This window comes from Narcine bancroftii, chromosome 4 (assembly GCF_036971445.1).
Source record: "Narcine bancroftii isolate sNarBan1 chromosome 4, sNarBan1.hap1, whole genome shotgun sequence".
Classification (NCBI taxonomy): domain Eukaryota; kingdom Metazoa; phylum Chordata; class Chondrichthyes; order Torpediniformes; family Narcinidae; genus Narcine; species Narcine bancroftii.
The window spans coordinates 24,146,269-24,173,679 of NC_091472.1; the positions used below are offsets into that span (position 1 = coordinate 24,146,269).

At 39.5% G+C, this 27,411-nt stretch overlaps 1 protein-coding gene and 1 long non-coding RNA gene across 7 annotated transcripts in view; one reads left to right on the plus strand and one right to left on the minus strand.

The window, feature by feature from the left end:
- Window positions 1-27,411, minus strand: part of ltbp1 (latent transforming growth factor beta binding protein 1) — a 408,702-nt gene that overhangs the window by 274,970 nt on the left and 106,321 nt on the right. For 5 of the 6 annotated variants that reach the window (XM_069930946.1, XM_069930944.1, XM_069930945.1 and 2 more), the window contains exon 4: window positions 26,189-26,356. In XM_069930946.1, coding sequence (XP_069787047.1) covers window positions 26,189-26,356 — 168 coding nt within the window. Of the gene's footprint in view, window positions 1-26,188; window positions 26,412-27,411 lie in introns of those variants that run through there. The other variant, XM_069930947.1, reaches the window with a different exon arrangement.
- LOC138760391 (uncharacterized) lies at window positions 20,036-26,437 on the plus strand. Its single transcript, XR_011355584.1, has 3 exons — window positions 20,036-20,153; window positions 21,287-21,459; window positions 26,140-26,437. It is a non-coding gene; the product is annotated as an uncharacterized lncRNA (long non-coding RNA).

The window sequence follows — 27,411 nt, forward strand, 5'->3', positions numbered from 1 at the left end:
TAGTCTGTGTAACCAATTATATTGTATCATACGCAGCCTCGTATTTATTGTATTTCTCATCGTTCCAGAGCATAACTTCTCCCATGTTTCCTTTTTTATCTTTATATTTAAATCTTGTTCCCATTTTTGTTTAGTTTTACCATTTGTTTCCTCATTTTCCTTTTCTTGCAGTTTAATATACATATTTTTTATAAATCTTTTGATTAACATTGTATCTGTAATCACATATTCAAGGTTACTTCCCTCTGGTAAACTCAAGTTGCTTCCTAATTTATCTTTCAAGTAGGATCTCAGTTGGTAATATGCCAGCGCTGTATCTCCCGTTATATTGTACTTATCTCTCATTTGTTCAAAGGATAAGAATCTACTTCCTGAAAAACAATTTTCTATTCTTTTAATCCCTTTTTTTTCCCATTTTCTAAAGGCAAGGTTGTCTATTGTAAAAGGGAGTAGCTTATTTTGCGTCAATATTAGTTTTGGTATTTGGTAATTTATTTTATTTCTTTCTACATGTATCTTCTTCCATATATTGAGGAGATGGTGTAATACTGGAGAAGTTCTATGTTGTACCAATTTTTCGTCCCATTTATATAATATGTGTTCAGGTATCTTTTCCCCTATTTTATCTAATTCTAGTCTCGTCCAGTCTGGTTTTTCCCTTGTTTGATAAAAATCTGATAGGTACCTTAATTGTGCGGCTCTATAATAATTTTTGAAGTTTGGCAATTGTAAGCCTCCTTGTTTATACCATTCTGTTAATTTGTCTAGTGCTATCCTCGGTTTCCCCCCTCTCCATAAAAATCTCCTTATTATTTTCTTTAACTCTTTGAAGAATTTTTCTGTCAGTTGTATTGGCAATGCCTGAAATAAGTATAGTATCCTTGGAAAAATGTTCATTTTAATACAGTTTATCCTTCCTATCAGTGTTAGTGGTAGCTCTTTCCAATGCTCTAAATCGTCCTGTAGTTTTTTCATTAGTGGATTGTAATTGAGTTTATATAATTGGCCTAGATTTTTGTTTATTTGCACACCTAGGTATCTTATTGCCTGCGTTTGCCATCTGAATGGGGATTCCTCCTTAAATTTTGAGAAATCCGCGTTATTCATAGGCATTGCTTCACTTTTATTTACGTTTATCTTGTATCCCGACACTTCTCCATATTCCTTCAATTTCTTATATAGTTCTTTTATTGATAGTTCTGGTTCTGTTAAGTACACTATCACATCATCCGCAAACAGACTGATTTTATATTCCCTGTCTTTTATTTTTATTCCTTTTATATTATTATCTCTTCTTATCGATTCTGCTAGTGGTTCTATAGCTAGCGCAAACAATAATGGTGATAGTGGGCATCCCTGCCGCGTTGACCTGCTTAAGTTAAATTGCTTTGATACATGTCCATTTACTGTCACTTTCGCTAACGGTCCCTTATATAATGCTTTAATCCAATTAATATACTTCTCCGGTAAACTGAATTTTTGCAATACTTTGAACAAGTAATTCCATTCTACTCTGTCGAAGGCCTTCTCTGCGTCTAAAGCAACTGCTACTGCCGGTGCTTTATTTCCTTCTACTGCATGAATTAAGTTAATAAATTTACAAATATTGTCTGTTGTGCGTCTTTTTTTGATAAATCCAGTTTGGTCTAAATTTACCATTTTCGGTACCTGTTCTGCTAATCTGTTCGCTAATAGTTTAGCTATTATCTTATAATCTGTGTTTAGCAAAGATATTGGTCTATATGACGCTGGTGAGAGTGGATCTTTCCCTTGTTTTAGTATCACTGTAATTATTGCTGTTTTACATGAATCTGGTAAGTTTTGTGTCTCATCAATCTGGTTGATTACATCCAGGAGGGGCGGTATTATTAGGTCTTTAAATGTTTTGTAGAATTCTATTGGGAGTCCATCCTCTCCTGGTGTCTTATTATTTGGTAAATTTTTTATTATCTCTTGTATTTCTACTGTTCCAAATGGTTCTGTTAATTTATTTTGTTCCTCTATTTGTAGTTTTGGTAGTTCAATTTTAGTCAAAAATTCATCTATTTTCCCTTCTTTCCCTTCGTTTTCGGTTCGGTATAATTGTTCATAGAATTCTCTGAAGTTTTCCTTAATTTCTTTTGGATTATATGTAATTTGTTTGTCTTTTTTCCTTGTTGCCAATACCGTTTTCTTAGTTTGCTCTGTCTTAAGCTGCCATGCTAGGATTTTGTGTGTTTTTTCCCCTAGTTCATAATATTTCTGTTTTGTCTTCATTATATTCTTCTCCACCTTATATGTTTGTAATGTTTCATATTTTATTTTTTTATCCGCCAATTCTCTTCTTTTGGTTGTATCTTCCTTTATTGCTAATTTTTTTTCTATGTTTATTATTTCCCTTTCCAACTGCTCTGTTTCCTGATTATAGTCCTTCTTCATCTTGGTTGCATAACTTATTATTTGCCCTCTAATGAATGCTTTCATTGCGTCCCATAGTATAAACTTATCTTCCACTGATTCCGTATTTACTTCAAAGTACATTTTTAATTGTTTTTCAATAAATTCTCTAAAATCCTGTCTTTTAAGTAGCATGGGGTTTAATCTCCATCTATACATTCTTGGAGGGATGTCTTCTAGCTCTATTGCCAATAACAGGGGTGAGTGGTCCGATAATAGTCTAGCTTTATATTCCGTTTTCCTAACTCTCCCTTGTATGTGGGCTGATAACAGGAATAGGTCTATCCTTGAGTATGTTTTATGTCTAGTCGAGTAGTATGAGTATTCCTTTTCTTTTGGGTTTTGTTTCCTCCATATGTCCACAAGTTTCATTTCTTGCATTGATTTAATTATAAATTTGGTTACTTTGTTCTTCCTGTTAATTTTTTTCCCCGTTTTATCCATATTTGGATCCAAATTCAGATTGAAATCCCCTCCTATTAGTATGTTCCCTTGCGTATTAGCTACCTTCAAAAAGATATCTTGCATAAACTTTTGATCTTCTTCGTTAGGTGAATATATATTAAGTAGATTCCAAAGCTCTGAATATATCTGACATTTTATCATAACATATCTCCCTGCTGGATCTATTATTTCCTCTTCTATTTTAAATGGCACATTTTTGCTAATTAATATAGCCACTCCTCTTGCTTTTGAATTATACGATGCTGCTGTTACATGTCCTACCCAATCTCTCTTTAATTTCTTGTGCTCCAATTCAGTTAAATGTGTTTCTTGGACAAATGCTATATCTATTTTTTCCTTTTTCAGTAAATTTAGTAGTTTCTTCCTTTTAATTTGGTTATGTATTCCATTAATATTTAGAGTCATATAGTTCAGCGTAGCCATTTTATATTTTGTTTATCTTCTCTTTCCGTTTTTCCATCATTACCTTTCCTCCTTTTCCATTTCTGTTTTCTTATTTTCAACTCTTTACCAGACAACATTCCTACAACATCCAACATTTTCCTTATTCTCCTATTTCTATCTTCTTTATCCCCAATCTCCCCTTCCCCTCCTGAGTTGCCCTTTATCCCTTGTCGGACAACCACATCTCCCCTCTCCATTTGGATTTGCGAATCCACTCGCAAGCGTCAACTGATTTTGCAGTGACCGCTCTTTTCCCCCCACCCAGCCCCCCCCAGAAAAGATTTCGTTTTTTATATGTCACAAAGGTCACTCTTTTAGTTCCCTCCTTATTCTCTCTATTCCATTACCTTCCCTTATTAATTCTTGTCTATACTTTCTATGTTTTCCTCTAATTACAGATACTTTCACATATGCCCGTTGTCTCTATTCACTCTTATACCTCTTTACCCGCATACATATCAATCGTGGTCATTTTTACCCTCCTTACCCGTCTTCATCCCTCAGTCTATTTTTGTCTTTACCCACATACATATCAATCGTGATAATTTTTGCTCTCATTACCCGTCTTCATCCCTCAGTCTATTTTTGTAATTGTTCTGCAAATTTTCGTGCTTCTTCTGGATCCGAGAATAGTCTGTTTTGTTGTCCTGGAATAAATATTTTCAATACCGCAGGATGCTTCAGTGTAAATTTATATCCTTTCTTCCATAAAATCGCTTTTGCTGCATTGAACTCTTTTCTCTTCTTTAGAAGTTCAAAGCTTATATCTGGATAAATGAAGATTTTTTGCCCTTTATACTCCAGTGGTTTGTTGCCCTCTCTTACTTTTTCCATTGTCTTCTCCAGCACCTTTTCTCTTGTAGTATATCTTAGGAATTTTACTACAATAGATCTTGGTTTTTGTTGTGGTTGTGGTTTAGGGGCCAATGCTCTATGTGCCCTTTCTATTTCCATTTCTTGCTGTAGTTCTGGACATCCTAGGGCCTTAGGGATCCATTCTTTTATAAACTCCCTCATATTCTTGCCTTCTACATCTTCCTTAAGGCCCACTATCTTTATGTTATTTCTTCTGTTATAATTTTCCATTATATCTATTTTTTGGGCTAGTAATTCTTGTGTCTCTTTAGTTTTTTTATTAGATTCCTCCAATTTCTTTTTTAAGTCTTCTACCTCCATTTCTGCTGCTATTGCCCGTTCTTCCATCTTGTCCATTTTTTTCCCCATTTCTGTTAAGGTCATATCCATTTTATTTATTTTCTTTTCTGTGTTGTTTATTCTTCTTCTTAAATCATTGAATTCCTGTGTTTGCCATTCTTTAAATGACTCCATGTATCCTCTAACAAGAGCAAGTACCTCCTTTACCTTGCCTATCTTTTCTTCTTCTATTTCCCTGTACTCTTCCTCTTCTTCTTCCTCTAGGTTGACCATCTGTTGTTTCTTTGCTGCCCTTTCCTCCTCTTCTTTCTTGTTTCCATTGTCTTCTGTGGTGTCTTCTTGCTGCAGGTGTTCTGCAGCTGTCGTTGCCGGCTGTGGAGATCGACTCCCCAGCTGGTCCCCCCTCCCGTCGGTGTGTTTTTTTGTATGCGCATCGCGCATGCGCGAGGAGTCGCGCATGCGCAGTTGCGCACTTTTACTCGGCTCTGTGAGCCATTGTTGTAGTTCTCTTTCTACCGACCTGAGGTAGTGGGGTCTTCTCTCCGCAGCGGGCCTCTTCGGACAGGTAAGGCCTTCACCTTTTTCCTCCGTTGTCTTCTCTTCCTCTCTTCTTTCCGTTGATTTTGATTTTTCTCCTTTTGTCTCCATCTTCTTTCCACCTTTATATTCACTTTTCTTTAACTTGTATTTCTGTGCCTTTGTATTTTCTCTCGTTTTTCCCGACTTTTCTGGAGAGGGCTGGAGTTCACCGTCCGGCCACTACTCCATCACGTGACTCCTCCCGGTTTCCCCCCTTTCCATAAGAATTTCCTTATTATTTTCTTTAGCTCCTTGAAGAATTTCTCTGTTAGGTGAATTGGTAACGATTGAAATAGGTATTGTATCCTTGGGAAGATATTCATTTTAATGCAATTTACCGCCCCAAAAGTTAAATAAATGGGACCCAACAGTATCAGACAGATGTTTTCGTTGTAAGAAGGAAACGGGAACAACAGTACATGCAATTTGGGCATGTGAGAAAGTGGAAAAGTTTTGGGAAGATCTAAACCAGGTATTAAATAAAATCACAAAAAGCCACATACCAAAAAATCCAGAGATCTTTCTTCTAAGTAATGTAAGAAGTAAAGAACTTGGACTCGATTTGGATGGAGCACAAAAAAGATTTATTATGATAGCCTTAGCTGCAGCAAAAAAATGAAATATGTCAACCTGGAAATTAGAAGATAGCCTGAGAATACAGCAATGGTACATAGAAATGAATAAATGTATTCCATTGGAAAAAATAACACATGATTTAAGAAATAACATCACAGTATTCGAACAAATTTGGGAACCGTACATGGAACACAACAGAGAAGTCCTACCGCGGACCTCCACCACCTAAAATAACAGAAGGAGAAGACGACAAAATTAACTGACCCAGTAGGTAAAAGTAGAAGACACAAATTTCTTGTTTATTTTCATTGTGTGATGACATTGTTTAAGATATCATATAGGTTAAACATTGAGTGGGTGGGGATGGGGGGGTGAAGGAGGGAGGGAAGGGAGGGGGGAAAAAGGGGAGAAAATGACACTGTGTATATTCAAGAGGGAAATGTTTGTGGGTATTTTGGTCAATATGGTTCATAGTGTGAAAAACTTTAAAAAAATTTTAAAAAGAGAAAACATTGCTGGGATCTAAACCAATCCTGTTTGTATTCCACGCCATTAAACAATATATTTTAATAAACCATAAGAACAGTCAACCACCCAAAGCTTATCCATCCACAAAGGAATTTCCTCTGCAGCCTGAGGCAGTCTGCACACACTCATACAGTACCTCAGGACAAGGTGAAATCGAGGTCATTAGGCAGCTTCCTTTTACTTGGGGCTCCAACGTCAAGCAATTACATCAGGCAGGAACCAACTCTTATGGCTTACAAACTGGGGGAAAAAAATCATTCTTTTCCCAGCAAAGGAATTGCCTGTTGGGAACAAAGCTGGTCAGATGCCATCATAGCATTGACACTGACGGGCATTAAATAAAGCAAATATCAAAGAAATGAATCTGGAAGTGTATTGGGGAGATGTTTTACAGTGTTCACTATGATATAACTTTCTAACATGTGGGTGTCAAGGTACAACACAAGAAGAGACCCTTAGGCCCACCACATCTTCACGATGCCAAACTAAAGTAATCCCATCTGCCTACACATGGTCAGCATCCCTATTCCCTCCCTGTTTATGTGTCTGTCTAAAGGCCTCACCTGCTTCCAACATCTTCCTTGGCAGTGCATTCCAGGCACCTACTGCTATCGGTTTTTAAAAAAAAACTTGCCTGCAAGTCTCATTTGAGTTTCCTGCCTCTCACTTTAAACCAAAGCTCCTGAGGAGTTCACATTTTCACCCTGGGAAAAACACTCAAACTGTCTAACCCAGCCATTTTCAACTGGGGCCACAGCACTTTCAAAGGGGATCACGGATTGAAATCATAAAAAAATGTTTTTAATGTTTTTATGTAGTTGGTAGGAGAGAAGTACAGAAGAAGAAACCAACTAAACTTGACTGCTTCACAGAGAAAGGCGACCACAAACTTTGATCAGAGTCCTTATGGGGACCATGGCTGAAAAAAAATGTTTTCCTTCCACAACACTTCATAATTCTATTAGGTAACCCTCTTAGCCTCCAACACTCCAGAGAAACCAAGCAAAGATTCCCCAACCTTTTTTTAATGCCTTATACACTCCAATCCAGGCAACATCCTGCTGGACATCTTTTGCACACTCTCCAACCCTCCACATGACCTAATCCTTCCTACAGACCACTCAGCTGATGTTCTTCAATCCTGAAATTGTTCCCTCTTGTCCCAGGCTCTCCCTCCATGGGAAACAACTGGCATGGGTAGCACAATGCTGCTACGGCACCAGTGACCAGAACCCAGGGTTTGAATCCCATGCTGTCTATAAGGAGTTTGTACGATCTCTCCGTGTCTGCGTGGGTTTCCTTCGGATGCTCCGGTTTCCTCCCACCCATAATCGTCCCTCTAGCACTACCTTCCATCTTCGACAGGAAAGTTAAATTTTGGATCCCACTTACAAATTCATCAGGTATCCCATATAATCTTCTCGAAAAGTCTGACATAAGTGATCTGTTACATGCTTTCCTAGAAACATCTCTACTAATTTCCCTACCACTGATATAAGGCTCGCCAGCCTGTAATTTCTGAATTTATCCCTATTGCCTTTCTAAAATGAAGAAACCTCAATCTGTGACAGTTTCTTCAGACAATAACAATCCAACCAACCTTGAAGCAATACACCTCACACGAATAAACATGAATCGTAAGTGGCCTGTCTATTCACCAAGAAATGTTTACTGCAAATATTTCTCTCGACAATCAGGTACAGTACGTGTACAAGTTAAACTTCAAGGTATACATCTGAAGTGCTCAATAAGTCTTAAGAGTCTAAATACTAAATCTATTTCCTTTGGTGAGAGATTCCAAAACGCTATGACACATGGGTGATGTTACAAAGTCAATCCTGATATTCCATCTAGTTCTGAATTATGATTCTTTATTAAACTTACTGATCCCTTTAAATAGTGCTACTATGTTTGTAGCTAGAAATCTGGTATTCTTCTGCCCTACACTTTGCCAAAAGCAATAACTTGTACCTTTATTGCAGCCAAACATGGCATATCGCAAGCAAATAATCAAGCGACATGAATATCAAATGTGAATGCCAAAGGCTTGGTCAAAGAAAAGAACTTCAAGGAGCATCTTTTAAAGAGAAATAAGTGAGAGATCAAAAGAGCAAGGAATGGGTGGAGAGTTCAAGATTAAATCTAGGGAAAATGAAGGGACTGCCACTGGTGGAAAAACAATTCAATCCAGAGATCAGACTCCAGATTGGGAGGAATGTGGACATCATAAAAGGATTGTCAGGCTGAAGGAGATCTCAAAGATTGAGAGGGCCAAAACTGACTGTAGCCAAAAATACGGTCTATTAAATCCAGTCACCGCTTTACTGGGAGCAAGTGCGGTTCATGCAGACAATGGGGGAGGAAGGGGGGGTGCAGGGGGAAGGAAATGGGGACAGAACTTGACAGCATTAGGACATAGGAAGAAGAGTGTAGGACAACAGTGAAATCGTAAGAATTCCGTGAAGCAAACTGGCAACGTTTATTAATTATTTTTTAAAATTTAAATATCTTTTTTTCTTCTTTGGCTTGGCTTCGCGGACGAAGATTTATGGAGGGGTAAAGTCCACGGCAGCTGCAGGCTCGTTGGTGGCTGACAAGTCCGATGCGGGACAGGCAGACACGGGGGTTGCAGCGGTTACAAGGGAAAATTGGTGGGTTGGGGTTGGGTGTTGGGTCTTTCCTCCTTTGTCTTTTGACAGTGAGGTGGGCTCTGCGGTCTTCTTCAAAGGAGGTTGCTGCCCGCCGAACTGTGAGGCGCCAAGATGCACGGTTTGAGGCGATATCAGCCCACTGGCGGTGGTCAATGGGGCAGGCACCAAGACCTTTCTTTAGGCAGTCCTTGTACCTCTTCTTTGGTGCACCTCTGTTTCGGTGGCCAGTGGAGAGCTCGCCATATAACACGATCTTGGGAAGGCGATGGTCCTCCATTCTGGAGACATGACCTACCCAGCGCAGTTTGATCTTCAGGAGCGTGGATTCGATGCTGTCGGCCTCTGCCATCTCGAGTACTTCGATGTTGGAGATGAAGTCGCTCCAATGAATGTTGAGGATGGAGCGGAGACAATGCTGGTGGAAGCGTTCTAGGAGCCGTAAGTGATGCCGGTAAAGGACCCATGATTCGGAGCCAAACAGGAGTGTGGGTATGACAACAGCACAATAACTGGCCATTTTAGCCCACGAGCCCGTTCTGCCCAATTATACCTAATTAACCTAGAACCCCCAGTAGGTTTTGAACAGTGCAAGGAAGCCGGAGCCTCCAGAGGAAATCCACACACACACACACACACACACACACACACACACACACACACACACACACACACAGGGAGAACGTACAAACTCCTTACAGACAGCATGGGTTTTGAACCCCCAATCCCAATTGCTGGTGTTGTACTAACCCCTATGTAAATTTGCCACCCACGGTTTAGAGGCTGGGTCAATTGAAAATTCTAAATATCAGATTGGTAGAAGGATAATAATGGATAAGGAAGCCAGCTGAATGGATGGAACAGAACCAAGAAATGAAAGGGCTGGGCACATTTCTGGGATTGGGGGGAATGTACTTAAACACTTGCTGCTTCTCTGCACTTTAATTGATTTAATAAGGCAAAGAACAAAATGTACAGCAGCAATTCAGTCATAACATGTCTGTAAGTCCAGCAATTTGCAGAACTTTATGCCAAGTTTCAAATATCACAGAAGTCACAATGGGATAAGCAGTGAGACGAAACAGCGAGCTACGCTAATTACACAGCTTCTGCACCTAAAAACTGGGACAAGCGTTTCTCTTCAAGAAATATCGTCAACAGTGACAGATAAAAAGGAGCCACCATACGTTTATTATAAAAGCAGACTCATGTATTATACGAAATGATGACTCATCGTTTTGCCAAAGCAATGCTAATATCATGTTGTCTGACCCATGAAAACAAAAATTTTAAAAAGGCCAACATATCGGACCCAAGTGAAACTTAAACCTTTGTCAGGATAAATCATATTTACAAAGGTTACTTTAAGTGAGATTTGCTCTAATAGCACTTTAGAATATTCCTCTTCATAATTGGTATATTTCTATTTAAGTTCAAATCCAAATTGTTCTCTGGCACACAAAGCCAGTATTTTAGAGTAGCAGGATCAAGCAAGAACAGGAGAATGAACAGAACAAGAGACAGCTTATACCTCACTTGTTTAATGGCCAGAATCTGTGGTAACAAGAGTGAAATATCCAGTGTTGTGTATCAATGGGATTAACAGTCCCTTTTCTATTTCAATGACCTGCAGACTGTATTACATAAATCCTGAGGTTGTTGTGAACAATTCACTGCCTCCCCTCAGTTCCTGCTGTTTGCAGCTGTCTCCAACAAATCAAAAGCAATGTCTCAATATTTTGCAAATTTAAGCTTATTTGCATAGTAATCTAATTTAAAATGCCAAAAAGATATGTGAAGTCTCAGTGAATTTTTAGTGCCACATTAAGCCATAATTATTGTGCAACCCCCTCTGGCCTTAAATAATGAAGGATGTCAATCGTAATTATCACACATGAATATTACAAAATAAGGGGGAGTTTGCAATGGAATTTTTTTGCAGTTTATTTATACTTTATTTCCACCTTAAGCATGAGCTTTACTGCAATTTTTATTTAATGTTCTGCACAATTTTTTTTTAAATCAAGGAGAAAGTACATTTTTGGTTCTCTTAGTTGCACTCTGAGAATTCTTTAATGTGTTTGGCTGCACAGGCTGTTTGAGACCTCACCTATTAGGGGTGCAACCAAGTTCACACCTGACAAAAGAACACAAGAAAATAAGAGCGAGAGAGGCCATCAGATCTCCCCCACATTTCAATATCATTAGTATCAATTTCACAGTTTAAATTCTTTGTCAGTACTGTTACAAATTAAACCAGTAGCAATGGAAATATACCACAAGCCAATGGTTTTTAAAACAATAATTTTTATTATTAATCATTAATAACATAACACCTCTTACTTAACTCTATCTTAACCCCACTCTGTGTGTGTGTGTGTGTGTGTGTGTGTGTGTGTGTGTGTGTGTGTGTGTGTGTGTGTGTGTGTGTGTGTGTGTGTGTGAGAAAACCAAAGCCATTGAAGTTCAAGCTTGATTCTGAAGTGATCATTTTAAACTTCAGTCTCAGAAACCTTTTGTATTGAAACTCAAAATCTTTACTGCTGTTCAAAAGCAATACGGAGTAAGTATAAGGCATCAGATTTCTTTAAATTGTTGCTCAAAAGCAATCGTGGAGTATCTTGAAACATCAAATCATCAAACCTCTTTAAAACTCACACATTTCTTTTGTAGAGTTGTTTTCAAAGCAATGTTTCTTCATGCGAACAATTTTCTCTCCTTTGCATGGAGATTTTGGAATCTGCACATGAAGAATCTGCCCTCTTTTCAAAGAGACAATGAAGTGGTTATTTTCTTCCGTAATGATTTCACAAATCCAGACAAGGGTTAAATGAAGTTGCCATATGAAAATGAGTACATTTGAACTGCTCTCATTATCTTAAAAAGCCAGTCACAAAAGGTCTTCCTCATTCAAAAGCCACTTATTCTGTGTTCTCCTTTGACCAGGAGTGGCATGTAACAGCACCTTTTCTGATTACTGTATTCACTCCTTTTGTACCTACAGGATAGCCAACTTCTTCTGGTCAAATGCCTCTGGTTCCAGTAATAACCTTTTCTCCAAAAGTCTCATCATATGACATGTGTCATAATTTCTATTTCTGTTTCATTTCTCCCAAAGCATGAATCATGCCAGATGACCTTTTGAACTTATTTCAGCTCTGAAACTTTTTCGGATAAATGAGGATTTCCAATATCCTCATTTATCAGAAATTATTTCAAAGACTCCGATTTCAGATAATTGGAGTTGTATATGCCAAAAGCATCTCTGTTCACTTATAAGTGAATATGACTCTGGAGAGTCTGTAATTCATTGAATTAAAAGTCCTGTTTGTTTGAACAAATGCCAGCAGAATTCTGTGTGTGCACACAAATGCTTTTAAACCAATATCCTTTGTTCTTGAGTTTCAATTAAGAAACCACTTCAGTTTTATGGCTCTGTTTATCCTGATGCTTCGATGCCAAAAATGACCTCTCTTCTGGGTGCAGCTGTATGTCTCTGTATGACTCTGAATCCAGCCTACACTAACTTTGTTAAGATAAAATACATATCAAAAACTTAACTCTAAAGATTAATATTAACAGAAATCCATTACACTCCTTCCCACAGAAGAAATTTTGAGTTTCTTAAAGGTCAACATTTTAAACTGCAATTTACCATTTATTGTGTAAGATTCTACATTCTTACACAATATAATATAAACAAATATTGCAGAGACAACATTTAATTCAACATCTGGAAAGGCAATCAGAAATCATATTATTTTTGCCTTTAATACAAGTTATCATTAAATCATAGTCTTTCAAAATTAAACTCATTTCAAAAGCTGTCTTTTTACTTAAAAATACTAATGCATTGTGGTCAGTGTAAACCACAATTGGCCCCATAGCATTGCAAATATAAACTTTGAAATGTTGTGAAGACACACTAATTCTTTCTCAATAGTAGAACAATTCTTATAATGTTGATTGAATTTCTTAGGTATGTAAGCCACTGGATGTCCAATATTATCACTGTTCCTTTTTATAATAGAGCAGCTCCTATCACGTCATCACTGCCATCTACTGCTAAAGATATATATGTAGATATATTTATTTATTGATCTGTTTATTTTATTATTTATTTATATTTCCAAAGTCATGTGATTTAAGCACAGGCTTGTGACACAAAATGGCTTCCAGTATGTCAAAAGTTTCCCGACATCTGGTTGTCCAAATTAACTTTTCACCCTTTTTCCAAAGATTAGTCAGAGGAATTTCAATCTCCGCCAAATTTTTACAGAACTTTTCATAATACCTAACCATTCCTAAAAATCTCCTAACAGCTTTCTTACCCGTGGGTATGGGAAACTCAAAAATTGTCTGAACTTTCGCTTGTACAGGTGCCACTTTTCCTTGACCAACACCATAACTAAAATATGTCATTGTCGGATGACCAAATTAACTTTTAGTTAAATCAACAGTAAGTTTTGCTTCTAAAAATTTGTTAAATAATTTCTCTACTGCAAACATATGTGCTTCCCAAGTGTTCATTTCCCATGACCAAATCATCAAAATGAGCATCTGTATGCTTTATATCTTGAGTCACAGAATTAATCATTCTTTGAAATGTTCCTTGAGTATTTCTCATTCCAAATGGTAAAACATTGTATTTATATAAACTTGCCAGTGTTACGAATGTGGAAATTTCTCTTCCTCTTTCTGTTAACGGAACACCCCAGTAACCTTTTAATAAGTCTATCCTCATAAGAAATTTAGCTTTTCCAATCTTATTCACACAATGATCCACCCCAGGGATAGGGAAACGGACTCAAAAGGCCAACATGGCCTGTTTCCACTCCGTAAATGGTTATATGGTTATATGGATAAGCATTTGTCTTTGTCACTGCATTAACTTTTCAAAAATCAGTGCAAAATCTAACTGTCCCATCTGATTTAGGTAACAAAAAGGTAACGGTTGCATTATTGTCAAGTAATACTATATTCAGAATGTAACAGACATTCTTTAACTTTGTCTACCGTAAGGAAGACAGAGTCGCCACTTTGTCCAGTGCTCCTTACAGAAATGAGGCCCCAGTGAGGAACAAACTCGCGACCCCTGTTTTGCAATACCAGTGCTCTAACCACTGAGCTATTGGAGCCTAGATACCAGGACACAAGGTGAACTCCAATCTGAAGTAGAAGAGCTAATAATATCAATCTTTGAATATATTCAATTTCTTCATCTACCAGTTTACACTTTCCAATTTTCGTTCTATATGGATGCTGTTTGATAGGTTTTGCACCTTCAACATGGTGACAAGTTATTGAAGTTTTCTGTGGCACATCTGGAAATGTCCTTAAATTTTAAAATTAACTTTTGTTCCCTTTCCTGGGGTTGCAAATGAGCCAACTTTTCATCCAAGTTTTTCAAAATACTTGAATTAGATAGACGAGCTGAAACAATATTTTCTTTTAAGCGACCCTCACAAGAATCAGCTTGTAATGTTTAATAATCCTTAAACATTTCAGTTTTGTCCACAGCCAAGACCGCTGGTTAACATCCAAATTCTCAAAATAAGGTCTTAATGTGTTGACATGGCAACTCTGTGTTTTAAGGTCCTATCAGTTGCTTTAACTGTTTCATCTTGTATTTGTATGTTTAAGTTCTTAGACAACACATGGATGAAAGAAAAGGTTCTTTACTTTAAAATTGTTGTAAACAGCTCCATGAGGCAGACCATGAGGCTGCAAGTCTCCACTACAGATCTGCACACTGTGAGTCAGCCTCCTGCTGGCAACCAAGTCTAATCAAACAGTAACTATAATCAAGGCCTTGCTAGTAGCCATGCAAACATGATCACTATCAAAATTGACTTCATTTACCTTGGATTCTATTTCGCAAAATCCTAAAAATTTTGCACTGAGAGGATTAGAAATTGTTGGGAAAATAATTAACATTTTATCCCCTTGTTCAAAAAATTCTCTCTTGAGATTTCCTGTCTGTTAATCATTGAATTAAAAGTCCTCCTTGTTTGAACAACTGCTAGCAGAATTATGTCTGCACACACAAATGCTTTTAAACCAACACCAATTGTTCTTGAGTTTCAATTAAGAAACCACTTCAGCTTTATGGCCCTATTTTTCCAGATGAAAATGGCCTCTCCTCTGAGTGCAACTGTGTGTATCTGTGTAACCCTGAATCCAGCCCTCACTAATTTTACTAAGATAGTCATAACTTTAAAGATTAGTATTAACACAAATCTGTTACAGTACATGTACATAACTTCACATATAACCATGTGATTCTTTTTCCTATGGGCGAGGCAGAATTTCTACCTATCGGTAATTAAACTGTACTCAGAGAGAGATGAAATCAAGAGAAAGATATGCAAACAAAGTGACTGTACAAATATAAAAAAATAAATATTCCAAAATAAATAATATGCAAAGCAAGAGTCCTTAATTGAGTTTCTGATTAAATCTGTTGTTAATGCGACAGATGGTTGATGGGTAGCAACTATTCCTGAACATGAAAGTTTGAGTCCTGTGCCATCTGTACCCCTTTTTTGATAGTAGCAGTGAGAACAGAGCATGTCCTGAGTGGTGTAGATGCTTGATGATGGCTGCTGCTCTCCAACGGCAGCGTTCCATGTAGTTGTTCTTGACAGTGGGGATGGTTTTGCCTGTGACGTACTGGACTTCCTGCTCAGGAATTTATTGGTGCCCCTATAACAGGCTGTGATGTAGCCGGTGAGCAAATTTTCCACTACACATCTGTAGAAGGTTTGCCAAGGTTTCCAATATCATTCAAAGCCTCCACAAACTCCTGAGGAATTAGAGGCTCTGATGTGCTTTCTTCAGATTGTGGAATGTAAAGTAAATTCTCACCACAGGGACCCCTAGGTGTTTGTGGGCAGATCTCTTCAAAATCACTGTATATTGTTCCATGATAGTGGACAGATTCAACAGCAACATCTTACTCCATTTCTTTCTCTCGCTCTCTTTCCCGCTCTCTTATCACCTTCTTGTCCTCAGCACAGACTGCCCTATAAATTAATTGAGGTCCACAGTAACCCATGCTTGCATAGCATTCCTGCAGTGAACCTGCAAAGATAAAGATCAGAAGGCCAAGATATCGTAAATTAAGGACTGGGGTCAAGGTCTTGGGGATTGGGGCCTTGAGGCTGCCTGTTCAGCGAGTTGGATGGATGGCCCAAGGGTTGAGTAGCCAATGGATTGGAGGAGTGGGAGCTTAACCAGGTTGGTGGTAGCACAGAGGGTGAAGGTAAGAGTTACACAGATATATTGCATCGTATCAAATCCTTCAACATGACCGATGTGTAGCCAAGTTTGCGGATGACACCAAATTGAGTGGAAGAGCAAATTGTAATGAGGATGTGGAGAGTCTGCAGAGGGATATAGTTAAGCTGGATGAGTGGGCAAAGGTCTAGCAGATGGAGTACAATGTTAGTAAGTGTGAGGTGATCCACTTTGGCAAGAAAAATAAAAGAGCTGAATATTATTTAAAGGGTGAAAAATTACAGCATGCTGTTGTTCAAAGGGACTTGGGAGTGCTTGTGCATGAATCGCAAAAAGTTAGGTTGTAGGTGCAGCAGGTTATTAAGAAGGCAAATGGAATGTTGGCCTTCATTGCTAGAGGAATTGAATTCAGGAGTAGGGAGGTAATGTTGCAACTGTATAAGGTACTGGTGAGACCACACCTGGAGTACTGTGTCCAGTTCTGGTCTCCATATTTGAGAAAGGATATACTGGCTTTGGAGACGGTCCAGAGGAGGCTTACTAGGTTGATCCCTGGGATGAAGGGGTTGACTTATGATGAAAGATTAAATCGTCTAGGATTGTATTCGCTCGAGTTCAGAAGTATGAGAGGAGATCTTATAGAAACATATAGGATTATGAAGGGTATGGATAGGATAGATGTAGGAAGGTTTTTTGAGCTGGCCGGGGAAACTAAAATGAGACGACACAGTTTCAAGATTCGGGGGATAGATTTAGGACAGAGATGAGGAAAAATAGTTTTTCCCAGAGAGTAGTGAATGTTTGGAATTCTCTAACCAGGGAAGTGGTTGAGGCTGCCTCATTAAACATATTTAAAATTCGGTTAGATAAATTTTTACATGATAGAGGAATTAGGGGATATGGGGAGAAGGCAGGTAGGTGGAGTTAGGTCATAAATTAGATCAGCCATGATCGTATTGAGTGGCGGAACAGGCTCGATGGGCCATTTTTGGCCTACTCCTGTTCCTACTTCCTATGTTCCTATGTTCAACCCATCACATCCACACCTACAGTTTTGCCCATCTGCATAAATCCCATTTATCCTCATTTTGTTCATGCCGATCTAAAAGTCTCCAAAACATAGTGATTATATTTGATTCCAGCAGCACATATCAATAAAGAACCTTTCACCTCATATCACCCTCCTCTCACCACCCACAATTTGAACTATCAACCCTCGTTAGGTCTCTCAGAATTTTAGGTAAAACTACGGTCATTGGAAGATGGTGGGCAGAGCTTCTGTCAGAGCAGTGCTGCTACTGATGCGGGCCCACAGAGATCAGGGAGCGGAGCCACAGCACTCCTGTGGGGTCCAATCACCCATTCTGACTGTCATCAGTTCCATACAGGCTTTAAATGGCCTGTAAATGGAGCTGACGGGAGTTTTATTTAAAAATTCTGCGATCGTGCATGCCTCGTCATGGCTGATCTTTCATCTCCGCATAATTTTCCTGCCCTAAAGCCTTCCCTCATTATCCTTTTAAAATACAAAAAAAAATCACAAATCACAAATTCTCTGCAATTGAGCCTCTTGGGTATAGAATTATAAAAACTCAACTCCCCTCTGTGTGGAGATATTTCTCTTCAGCTCTGTCCCAAGTAGCCAACTTCTTACTTTGAGTGTTACCATAGTTTAGTTCAAGACACGCCCAGCAGAGGAAATGTTAGCATCACATATATACCATGAAGTTCTGTAAAAATGGTGCATCTTTCATCACACTGAACATGGATCCACTGCAACTGATCTCTGGGTAGAGAAACCAGACCTGTAAACCATACTCCACATACATTCTCACCAGAGCCCTGGAGCAAGTGATGCAGCTTTCCTTACTGCTTGCTCTACCTATTTCAGCTATTGACATATACCTGAATCTTTCAATCCATCACCATTTAACAAACATTTACCTTTGGAGCCGTTAAAAAGGTTAATTCTATCTGAATAATGAATAAGCTTTACATTATTCCAAGCATGTCATCACATTAAAGTCTGAAGAAATTATTTAAAAAAAATAAGTTAAGGGATCTGTTTCATCCTGAGAAATGCATACAACCTGTCATTATCAAAGCTAAGCAGCAAGGGATACAATGAGATGTTCTTAATAATTTAAGAAATAACATCACAGTATTCGAACAAATTTGGGAACCGTACATGGAACGGAGAAGTCCTACCACGGACCTCCACCACCTAAAATGACAGAATGAGAAGAAGACGAAATGAACTGACCCAGTGTGTAAAAGTAGATGACACAATTTTCTTGTTTATTTTCATTGTGTGATGGCATTGTTTAATGGGTTTAATATATCGTATACGTTTAGTGGGTGGGGAGGGGGGTGGGAAGGAGGGAGGGAAGGGAGGGGGGAAAAGGGGAGAAAATGGCACTGTGTATATTCAAGAGGGAAATGTTTGTGTGTATTTTGGTCAATATGGTTCATAGTGTGAAAAATTTAAAAAAATTAAAAAAACAATGAGCTTGTAGACTGAATAGTTTTTATAATACTATCCTGGGCAGGTTCCAGCCTGAACATTTCCCTTCACTGTACTCAGCTCTCCAACCCACCACTCGTCATACCACAACCAACAGCCTCCCTGCCAAACAGCTCTCTCTTTCCTGTCCCCTAACCATTGCAGCGGATTCTCTCGGATTCACTTCAGTTGCAATTTGGCGCTCCTGAGATATCCTTCCACGTGCAGATTTCAGTGGCTGGGGTTGCATAGAGTTGATCACAAGGACTGCAACCCGCAGAATAGAGGTCAGCCAAAGCAACAAACGGTATCGATGTCAAATCCTCAAGCCTGAGGTCAGAATGTACACAAGCGTGGGATTGGCCAGAAAAAAAAACATTTAGAAGACAGCACTGCTTCAAAGATGAACCTGCCACGAGAACTTCCTGCATTTTTGAAAAACATGGTGGGCTTTGTGGAATTAAAGAATGAAAGAAGGAAAAGAAGACATAACTTAGAAAGATAAGCAGTAATGAGTGCAGAAGGATTATTAAAACTCGGTGGTGAGATAGAAAATAGGGAGAATGATAGCAAAGACTTGTTACAACCACAGCAGCTAATGCGAGACCAAATCAGCTCATCCTTCTCCCCATAGTCCTACAAAGTCATTCGTTTTGGATACTTACCTGGTTCCCTTTTGAATGCCAGAATTGAGTTTCACATGACTATTACTTCTGGTAGTCCATTCTGGATGTAAAAGCACTTTTTCTCGCAACACCAGATTTCTTTAGAAATCACCTTTGTTCCATGTCCCTGAAAACCTCAACCCTGTGCAACTGGAACAGTTCTGCTCTTACTAATCTGTGAATAGTCTTCATGATTTTTAATCCCTCTGTTAGAACTCTTTGCATCCTCTTCCATTAAAATTCAGAAAGTCATGAGGTATGGAAACCTGGCTGCTTTGATTCAGACTTGGCTTCCCTGGAGAGAACAGAGAGTGGCAGTAGATGGAACGTGTTCTGCCTGGAGGTTGGTGACCAGCGGAATTCATCAGGGATCTGCTCTGGAGCCCCTGCTCTTGGTGATATTTAATTACTTAGACCAAGGAGTGGAGGGGTGGATAGGTAAGTTTGCGGATGACACGAAGGATGGAGGTAGAACATAGAACATTACAGCACAGTGGCAAGAACTTCAGCCTTCAATGTTGTGACAAGCTAGATGTCACCAAAAAGAAACAAAAAAAATTACACCTTTCTGACCTCAAAACCCTCCATTTTTCTTTCATCCATGTGCTTGTCTGTCTCTTAAATGCCCCTAATGTTTCAACCTCCAACCCATTCCTTGAAAAGGTTAAAACCTTAATTTTGTGTCTATCTCTTTAAGAGAACTATTGTTTGTAGTGTTACCATAGTGACTATGATGTAATAGGTTGTAATATCCGCCCAGACTAACTGCTTGCTCATTATTCTCAGGGTGTAGAGAAGGCATGAGCATGAAAATTTTTTTCTTTGAATTATGTTTCTCTTTAAATTTGTTTATCTATATTGATATGAATCACTTTAAAGTTTGAGTTTATATTAGTTTTATATCTCTATTATACAGTAAGTACTTTGTTATTCATCATTATGAAAGTCTTAATACGATGCTATGCAAAATGTTTATCCATTTTATCAATGAATTAAAGCTACATAAAGCAGCAGCCACACAGTTGGATTTATTGGATTAAAGAGATCGAAATTTGGAATATCGTAGCTCATGCTTTTGGAAGATGATACTTTGAAATTAGGATATATTAGAATAAGGAAAGTGTCATCCATATATATCCCTGGCAAGGTATTCCAGGCACCCACAACTCTCTGTGTAAAAAAAAAACATTCCCCTGATGATGCCCCTAAACTTCCCTCCTTTCACTATGTACAGATGTCCTCTGGTGTTTGCTACTCCTGCCCTGGGAAAAAGGCTCTGGCTGTCCATCTTATCTATGCTTCTCAGAATCGTGTAGACCTCTGTTATTAGGTGTGGATAGTGTAGGAGGTTGTCGTAGGTTACAAGATATAAAGAGGATGCAGAGTTGGGCAGAAAAGTGGAAAATGGAGTTCAACCTGCAGAAGCATGAAGAGATATATTTTGGAAGATCAAAATTGAAGGTGCCGTGTGTGGTTAATGCCAGGATTCTGAACAGTGCAGAACAGAGATATCTTGGGGTCCATCCATAGATCCCTCAAGGTTGCTGCACAAGTTGATAGGGTGGTCAATAAGGCGTATGGCTTGATAGCTTTCATTAGTCGGGGGATTGAGTTAAAGATGTGTGAGGAAATATTGCAGCTCTATAAAACTCCACACTTGAAATATTACATTCATTTCTAGTTGCCTCATTACAGGAAGGATGTAGTTTATTCCCAGTCCATTCTTTGCCATTTACAATTTTCCAGTCCTTTTACCAACTTGGTGCCTATGATCTGACCCTTATTTTGCTCCATTTTACTCTATATCATTTTAGTCATCAAGGGAGTTCTGTCTTCAGTGTCTTCTCTCCTCCCGAATGGAATGCACCAGATGATAGCTGAGACATCTCCACCTTAAAGGACTGGCACTGTCCAATTATAACTTTGCCTTTTTCAAAAAGGAGCAGGTTTAGGTGGATTGACATGGGGAGGTTAAAGAACAATATACAAGTCTAAACTCTATCATTAAACAGAATTTTGCTGACACCCAGAAAAATAATCACTTCCAGGTTCTCCATCTCCGTGTTATTTTATGTTGTAAACACAAGGGCCAGCTTTGAGCAACAGAACACATTGGGGAATTCACCATCTCCCAGAAATACCAGGAACAGGATCGCAGCACATTCACTTCGGAAAGGAAATGAGGCAGCTGCAACAAGCTGGACAAGGTCTTCAACAATAGGTACTGTTAGGTCTGCTTTGTTCATGAATGAATGAGACAAACACCAGACTGAGTCGAAATCAGGGTTCTTTGTTCTTTATTACCGGATTGTAACACTTGCGACTAACAATGTTAGTCGGAGAATGCATTCTGCCGTTATCAGCAAAATGGTGATTTTTTATACCCTTGGATACATGCTTAGAACATGTTAGGTCTGCTTTGTTCATGAATGAGTGAGACAAACACCAGGCTGAGTCGAAATCAGGGTTCTTTGTTCTTTATTACCGGATTGTAACACTTGCGACTAACAAAGTTAGTCGGAGAATGCATTCTGTTACTCCTTAGTACTGGGTGACTCCCTACACATTCCCATCTCATGATGTTTTACCTTACAAACATCATCATATCATTACTTGTCCAATGACTAAAACTGTTGCTATCCTTTCCCTGCTAGCTTCCTGCCTCTCAATCCATTAATGTCTCTCTTATCTTGTAAGTACAAGGATGCATTCACATCTTGTTACAGCCCTGTACAGGGTAACTCCTTACACATTCCCATCTCATGATGTTTTACCTTACAGTACTTACCTGCTTACACAGTGCTATTTCACCAGAAGGTGGAGCTTTGATTTGAAAACCCTCTCATGTTGTTTACCTCAGGTCTGAAATCAGTCATGTTGAAAGCAAACCCACATCAGGTACTGCCTCACAGTGACTCCCTCCTCTCTTGGTTCAGACACAAGGTCCCTTCCATCTACACCTGCAAGCTGTTTAAGATATTTAACCTAAATGCTCAAAACTTTAACACTGATTAAACATAATCACAGAGGGTTGGGACATGTCACTTGCATCATGTTCATTTTCAGTTCTGGTCACCTCATTACAGGAAGGATATGGAAGCTATGGAGAGGGTGCAGAGGAGATTTACCAGGATGTTGCCTGGATTGTAAAATACGTCTTATGTCTTATAAGGCAACGTTAGCAGAGCTGGCATTTTTCTCTTTGGACCAAAGAAAGATAAGAGATGATTTAATAGAGGTCTACAAGATCATGAGAAGCAAAGATAAGGTAAACAGTCAGCACTATTTTTCCCGGGACGAGAGTAGCAAACACCATACAAAACACTATACAAAGTGAAGGGAGGACATCAGAGGTATGCTTTTTTTTTTTTACACAGGGAGTTGCGAGTGCCTGAAATACACCAGGGGTGGTGGTGAAGGCTGATACAAAGGAGCATTTAAGAGACTCTTAGGCATGTGGATGAAATAAAAATAGAGAGGTAGAGAGGGTTTCTTTTTTTTTTAAATATATTTTTGTTATATATTAGGTTGGCTCAACATCATGAGCTGAACAGCCTGTTCTGTGTTGTAACACTCTATGTTGTATGTTCTATGTCAATAGCCACCGTTTTAACATCGTTTAACTAAGTATCTGGAATCCATTTTTAAACCCATACCCCGCGGAGTGGAAGTTAGCAGGGATCAGCTTAAGGAGAAGACACTCCTAGGAGTTTTCAGTGGAGACTCCAATTTTTTTTTAGTGTCAACTGACAAATAGCCAAACTACAAAGATCTTTATATTTTAAACAAATAAACACCTACGGAACATCGAGGTGGTGGGCATCGGACCTGTTTCTATGCTGGACAAACCTCTGCCACTACAACATCTATCCTGGAACTGAATTCTTGCATTGGATGACACACTGTGAGAGCCGCACTGTAACTGAAAAAGAATACTCCAGGAAGATGTCCTTTCAGCTGACAAGCATCCATCAACATTGTTATTCTTTCCTTTTCATTCTATTTCACAGACACTTAAATCTGTCCAAATTTTATTTTTCTGAGGTTTGCTGCACTATTTATTTTCTAGGCTCCCAGTTTTGGGGCAGATTTAATTCTGCTCAAGAAGAATGATCAATTCAGTATGAATTATCAATGTTTACATAAACAGCACCTGAGGCAAGATGTGTGAGAAATATGGGGAGTGCCACTTGCTCCCAGAGCCCAATAGCCTGCATACGCCTGAGAGTGTCTGATCTCGGAAGCCAAGCAGGCTCAGACTTGGTCAGTACTTGGAGGGGAGACTGCCTCGGGACACCAGTGCTGTAGGTTTCTGTGAGGGGTGCTGGACAAAGTGGCGACTCTCTGTCTGCCTTCCGGTAGATAAATGTTAAATAATTTCAAGTATGCAACATTCTAAAAGTAGTATTATGTGACAATAATAGAACCTTTACCTTTATCTTATTTCATCTGAAAAAGATGTCAGAATACAACATGAGATAATAGAACTCCATCACACGTCTTTCTACAGGGTTTGTTATTTTCTTTTAGGTGGGGGAAGAGGTTATATTTAACCCCACCTGCTTTTATTATTTCTAATTGACACGATCACACAATGGGTTATCAAGAGATGAGGATATTCAGCCATTACATTCTTTCCATTTGTCCCACTGCCCTGCCCTTTCTCCCCCCCTTGCCAATTTTTGCCTGTCAAATATTTATCCAATTCCCTTTTGAAACTTGCCTTTCAGGCTTTCTTGGCCATGACAATTCCCCATGATCAACAGAATAAGAACAGCACAAAAGAAGCCACTTAAGAGGTTCAGCTCGTCATCACTTTCTCAAGGGACAATTGGGAATGGGAAATTAACTGCTAGCTCAGCCCATAAAGCCCACATCCCTGGAATTTTTTTAAAATGCCACAGAAGACTACAGCCCCTCAAGTCCGTGCCCTCTCTCTGTACCTCCCCAACTTTTCCACAAAACATCGAGCCATCCTTTCCTGGAACAGCATTTTGAATCTTTTCTTTGTGCCTTTCAAGTTTTTTTTTACATATTTCCAAAAATGCAATGATGAGAATTGGATGCAATAGTCCAGTTCTGGCTGAAACAGTGTTTTACAAATGTTCATGCTTTTTTATCTATGAAACCCAAATGCTGCAAGCCTTTTTTTTAAGCTACTTTCCTAACAAGCTATTTAAGCCTCAATGTGTCTTAGCCTTTCCCTTTCTTTAGGACTTCATCTATTACATCAAGAGACATGTCTTAACAGAGGTATATGGGAAAAGGCAGATCAGTGAAGATGAGCCTATCATCAGATCAGCCATGATCTCATTGCATGGCAGTGTGGGCTCAATGGACCAAATGACCTACTCCTGCTCCTATTGCTTATGTTCCAAGATTACAAGGGAAACACAGGGTGGACAGCTGGCACCTTTTTTCTCAGGGCAACAATAGCAAGTAACAAAGGACATTTGCTTAAGGTTAGTGGAGGAATGTTTAGGGGAGATGTCAGAGGTAAGTTTGCTTTAAACACAGAGAGTGCCAGCTGCCTGGAATGCAACGCTGGGGTGGTGCTGGAGGCTGGGACAAAGGAACATTCAATAGACTCATAGGCAGGCAGAGGGATGTGAGAAAAATAGAGGATTATGGGTGCGAGGTAGGGAAGGATTAGATTGCTCTTGAGCAGGTTTGCATAGGTTGCACAACATCATGGGCTGTACTGAGCTGTAATGTTCTATGTTCTTTATAGTATGACGGCAAACTAGCAGCAGTGTTATTAAGATGTAGTATTCAAATACAGTAAAATCCCAGTATCTGGAATTCAAGTGATTGACAGCCTCAAGCATCCGGCAAAAAAAGTGTGGGGAAAAAAAAAATCGGCTAAAAAATACCAAAGTTTAAAATCAGCATCCCCTAGTAGTTAGTTCGCCAATCACGCCATCTCAAGCAACTGGGCAAATTTACTTATCCGGCAACTACCAATCCCAATAGATACCACATACTCGGGGACCTTAAACAGCGCATTATCTGCCAATAGCAGAAGAAGGGCTTGTTTCAGTCAACACAATACAAATGAGCAAGTATCGGCTGCTAAGGGTCTTCATCTCCACGCATTCAATTCACTGACTCCAAAAGATAAACTTCTTCCCAAAGTCTATAACTATCCTCACCGTGCTTAGGGCATCATCTAAAGTCTGTCCTTGGGCACATCACTCTGCAGGTTATGGAGGCACCTTGACGGCTTCCAACCACTTTGTGATTCTCTCTCTGCACCCCATGGCAGGATGGCCAGTCCAACCAACCGCAAAACAGAGAACTAACAAACGCCAGATTATTAACCCAGAGCAGATGATTCCATTCATAAGGAAATTATCTGCTCAAAGGAATGGTTTGCTCAGCAGCTGATTCACCCTTGACACAGACTTGAGCCAAAACATTCAAGCATAAGATAAGTACCCTGTCCAATTCACTCTTTACACAGCCTCTAGGCTTTTGTGAGTGAGAATCATTTTGTTAAGAGAGTTTTTTTTTAAATAAACCTGAGCAGTAATTATTTTTGGTCAAGGGAATTGCCGGGACAATTAAAAGTCTAGCGGCAGCTGCATCAGGAATTCTGAAATGTTACTTCATTCAAGCATTCACCTACGGAGATGCCAGAGACCTAAGAGGCAATGTCTTGCATCAAATAGTCAGGAAGGAAATATCAATTGGCTGAAAGGAAGAAATAAAAACCAATTTGAAGCACCTTCACTTAATTTTAATTGACGTTGAATATTAAAAGTTAAATTTCAGCATTTATTAACAGTAAAGTTAGTTCAATAATCTGCACATTCCCCATGTTACATTCTCAGCTGAATATTGCATTCACCATGCTATGTGCTTTCAAGGGCTCACTCTGAAATCTGTTTGGTTCTCCCAGGCTGACTCAACTTTTCATCAGAAAGACACCACCTCTTGGTTCGACTCACCCACTCTGAAGTTCCGTGCTGTCAAAGTGTCCGCTGCGTGGCCGTTCTCACTGATCAGGGTGGTGGTGTTGCCCTGTTGGCAGCTGTTGTGGCACTTCCCCTTGGTGCACGTCACTTTGCAGATAGTGGGAGTGAAGACCACCTTGATGCGGCCGGTGTGGTTCCCACCTGCGAGCGGGGACACAACGAAGGAGAAGAACAGAAAGATCAACTTGATATCCATCGAATTTGCTCACGAATGCACGGATGCCAGGGGTGGAGGGTGGGGGGGGGGGGGTGGTTGGGGTGGAGAGGAGGGAGATGGAAGGGAGGGGATGGAGGGCAGAGGGGAAAGAGACGAGGGTGGCTGCCGTCTATCTGCTATCTGGAGGGCGTCTCCGAAATGGGAGAAGGGAGCTCAGCAAGCAAAGCTCCAGGATGCAGCCCAAACCAACTTCTGGAGACGGCGAGGTTCGGTAAATTTGGAGCTATGCTTCATTCAGACTCAAACTAGAACGTCAGCCTCAGTGCGAATGCCTGATCGTCAGAAGCAGCATGCAAGGACTGGTTGTGCACCTAAAGCGAATAAATGATTGTTTCCACCTGCACTTTGTGCTGCCTCACTCTTGACGACATTAAGTCATTTGCAGCTAACCCCTGGAAATGTTTTAGGCATGCTGCATGTCTGAAATCATCTGTCTCAAGTATCTGGCACTCCTGTCCAAAGCTATCAAACCCCCTGACGCAGCTACTTGGGTCATTTCACAGCCTCTTGGCAGAAACTTTCCTTCCAGCACCTCAAGTCATACACTCAGACTGAGCCCATTAAAATTGTCCACAAGCCAGAGGTAAAAACACTGCTGATTGTTCAAGGTGATTCAACATTATGATTAAAATTCAGCATTAAAAATTACTTGTGAGACAGACACTGTGCCAGCAGCTCCAAGTAAGGCAAATCCTTGTCCTGCAGAGATGTATGAGTCAGCCCATGTCTGACCCAACATGGTCGAGTTTCTCTTCCTTGGTACTGAACTCTAATAATGTGTCCTGCTGCATCCTTTGGTAAGATTTCTTACTGTCCACAACTTTGCTAATGTTTGCATTGTAACAAACTTGCTGATAATCACATCTACATTTTCATCTGTCATTCATGCCCATCAAAAATAACACAGGGCCCTGCAATGATCCCCGCGGACACCTCTCATCCCAAACCGCCAGACAGGCGAACATCCCTCCACCACTAC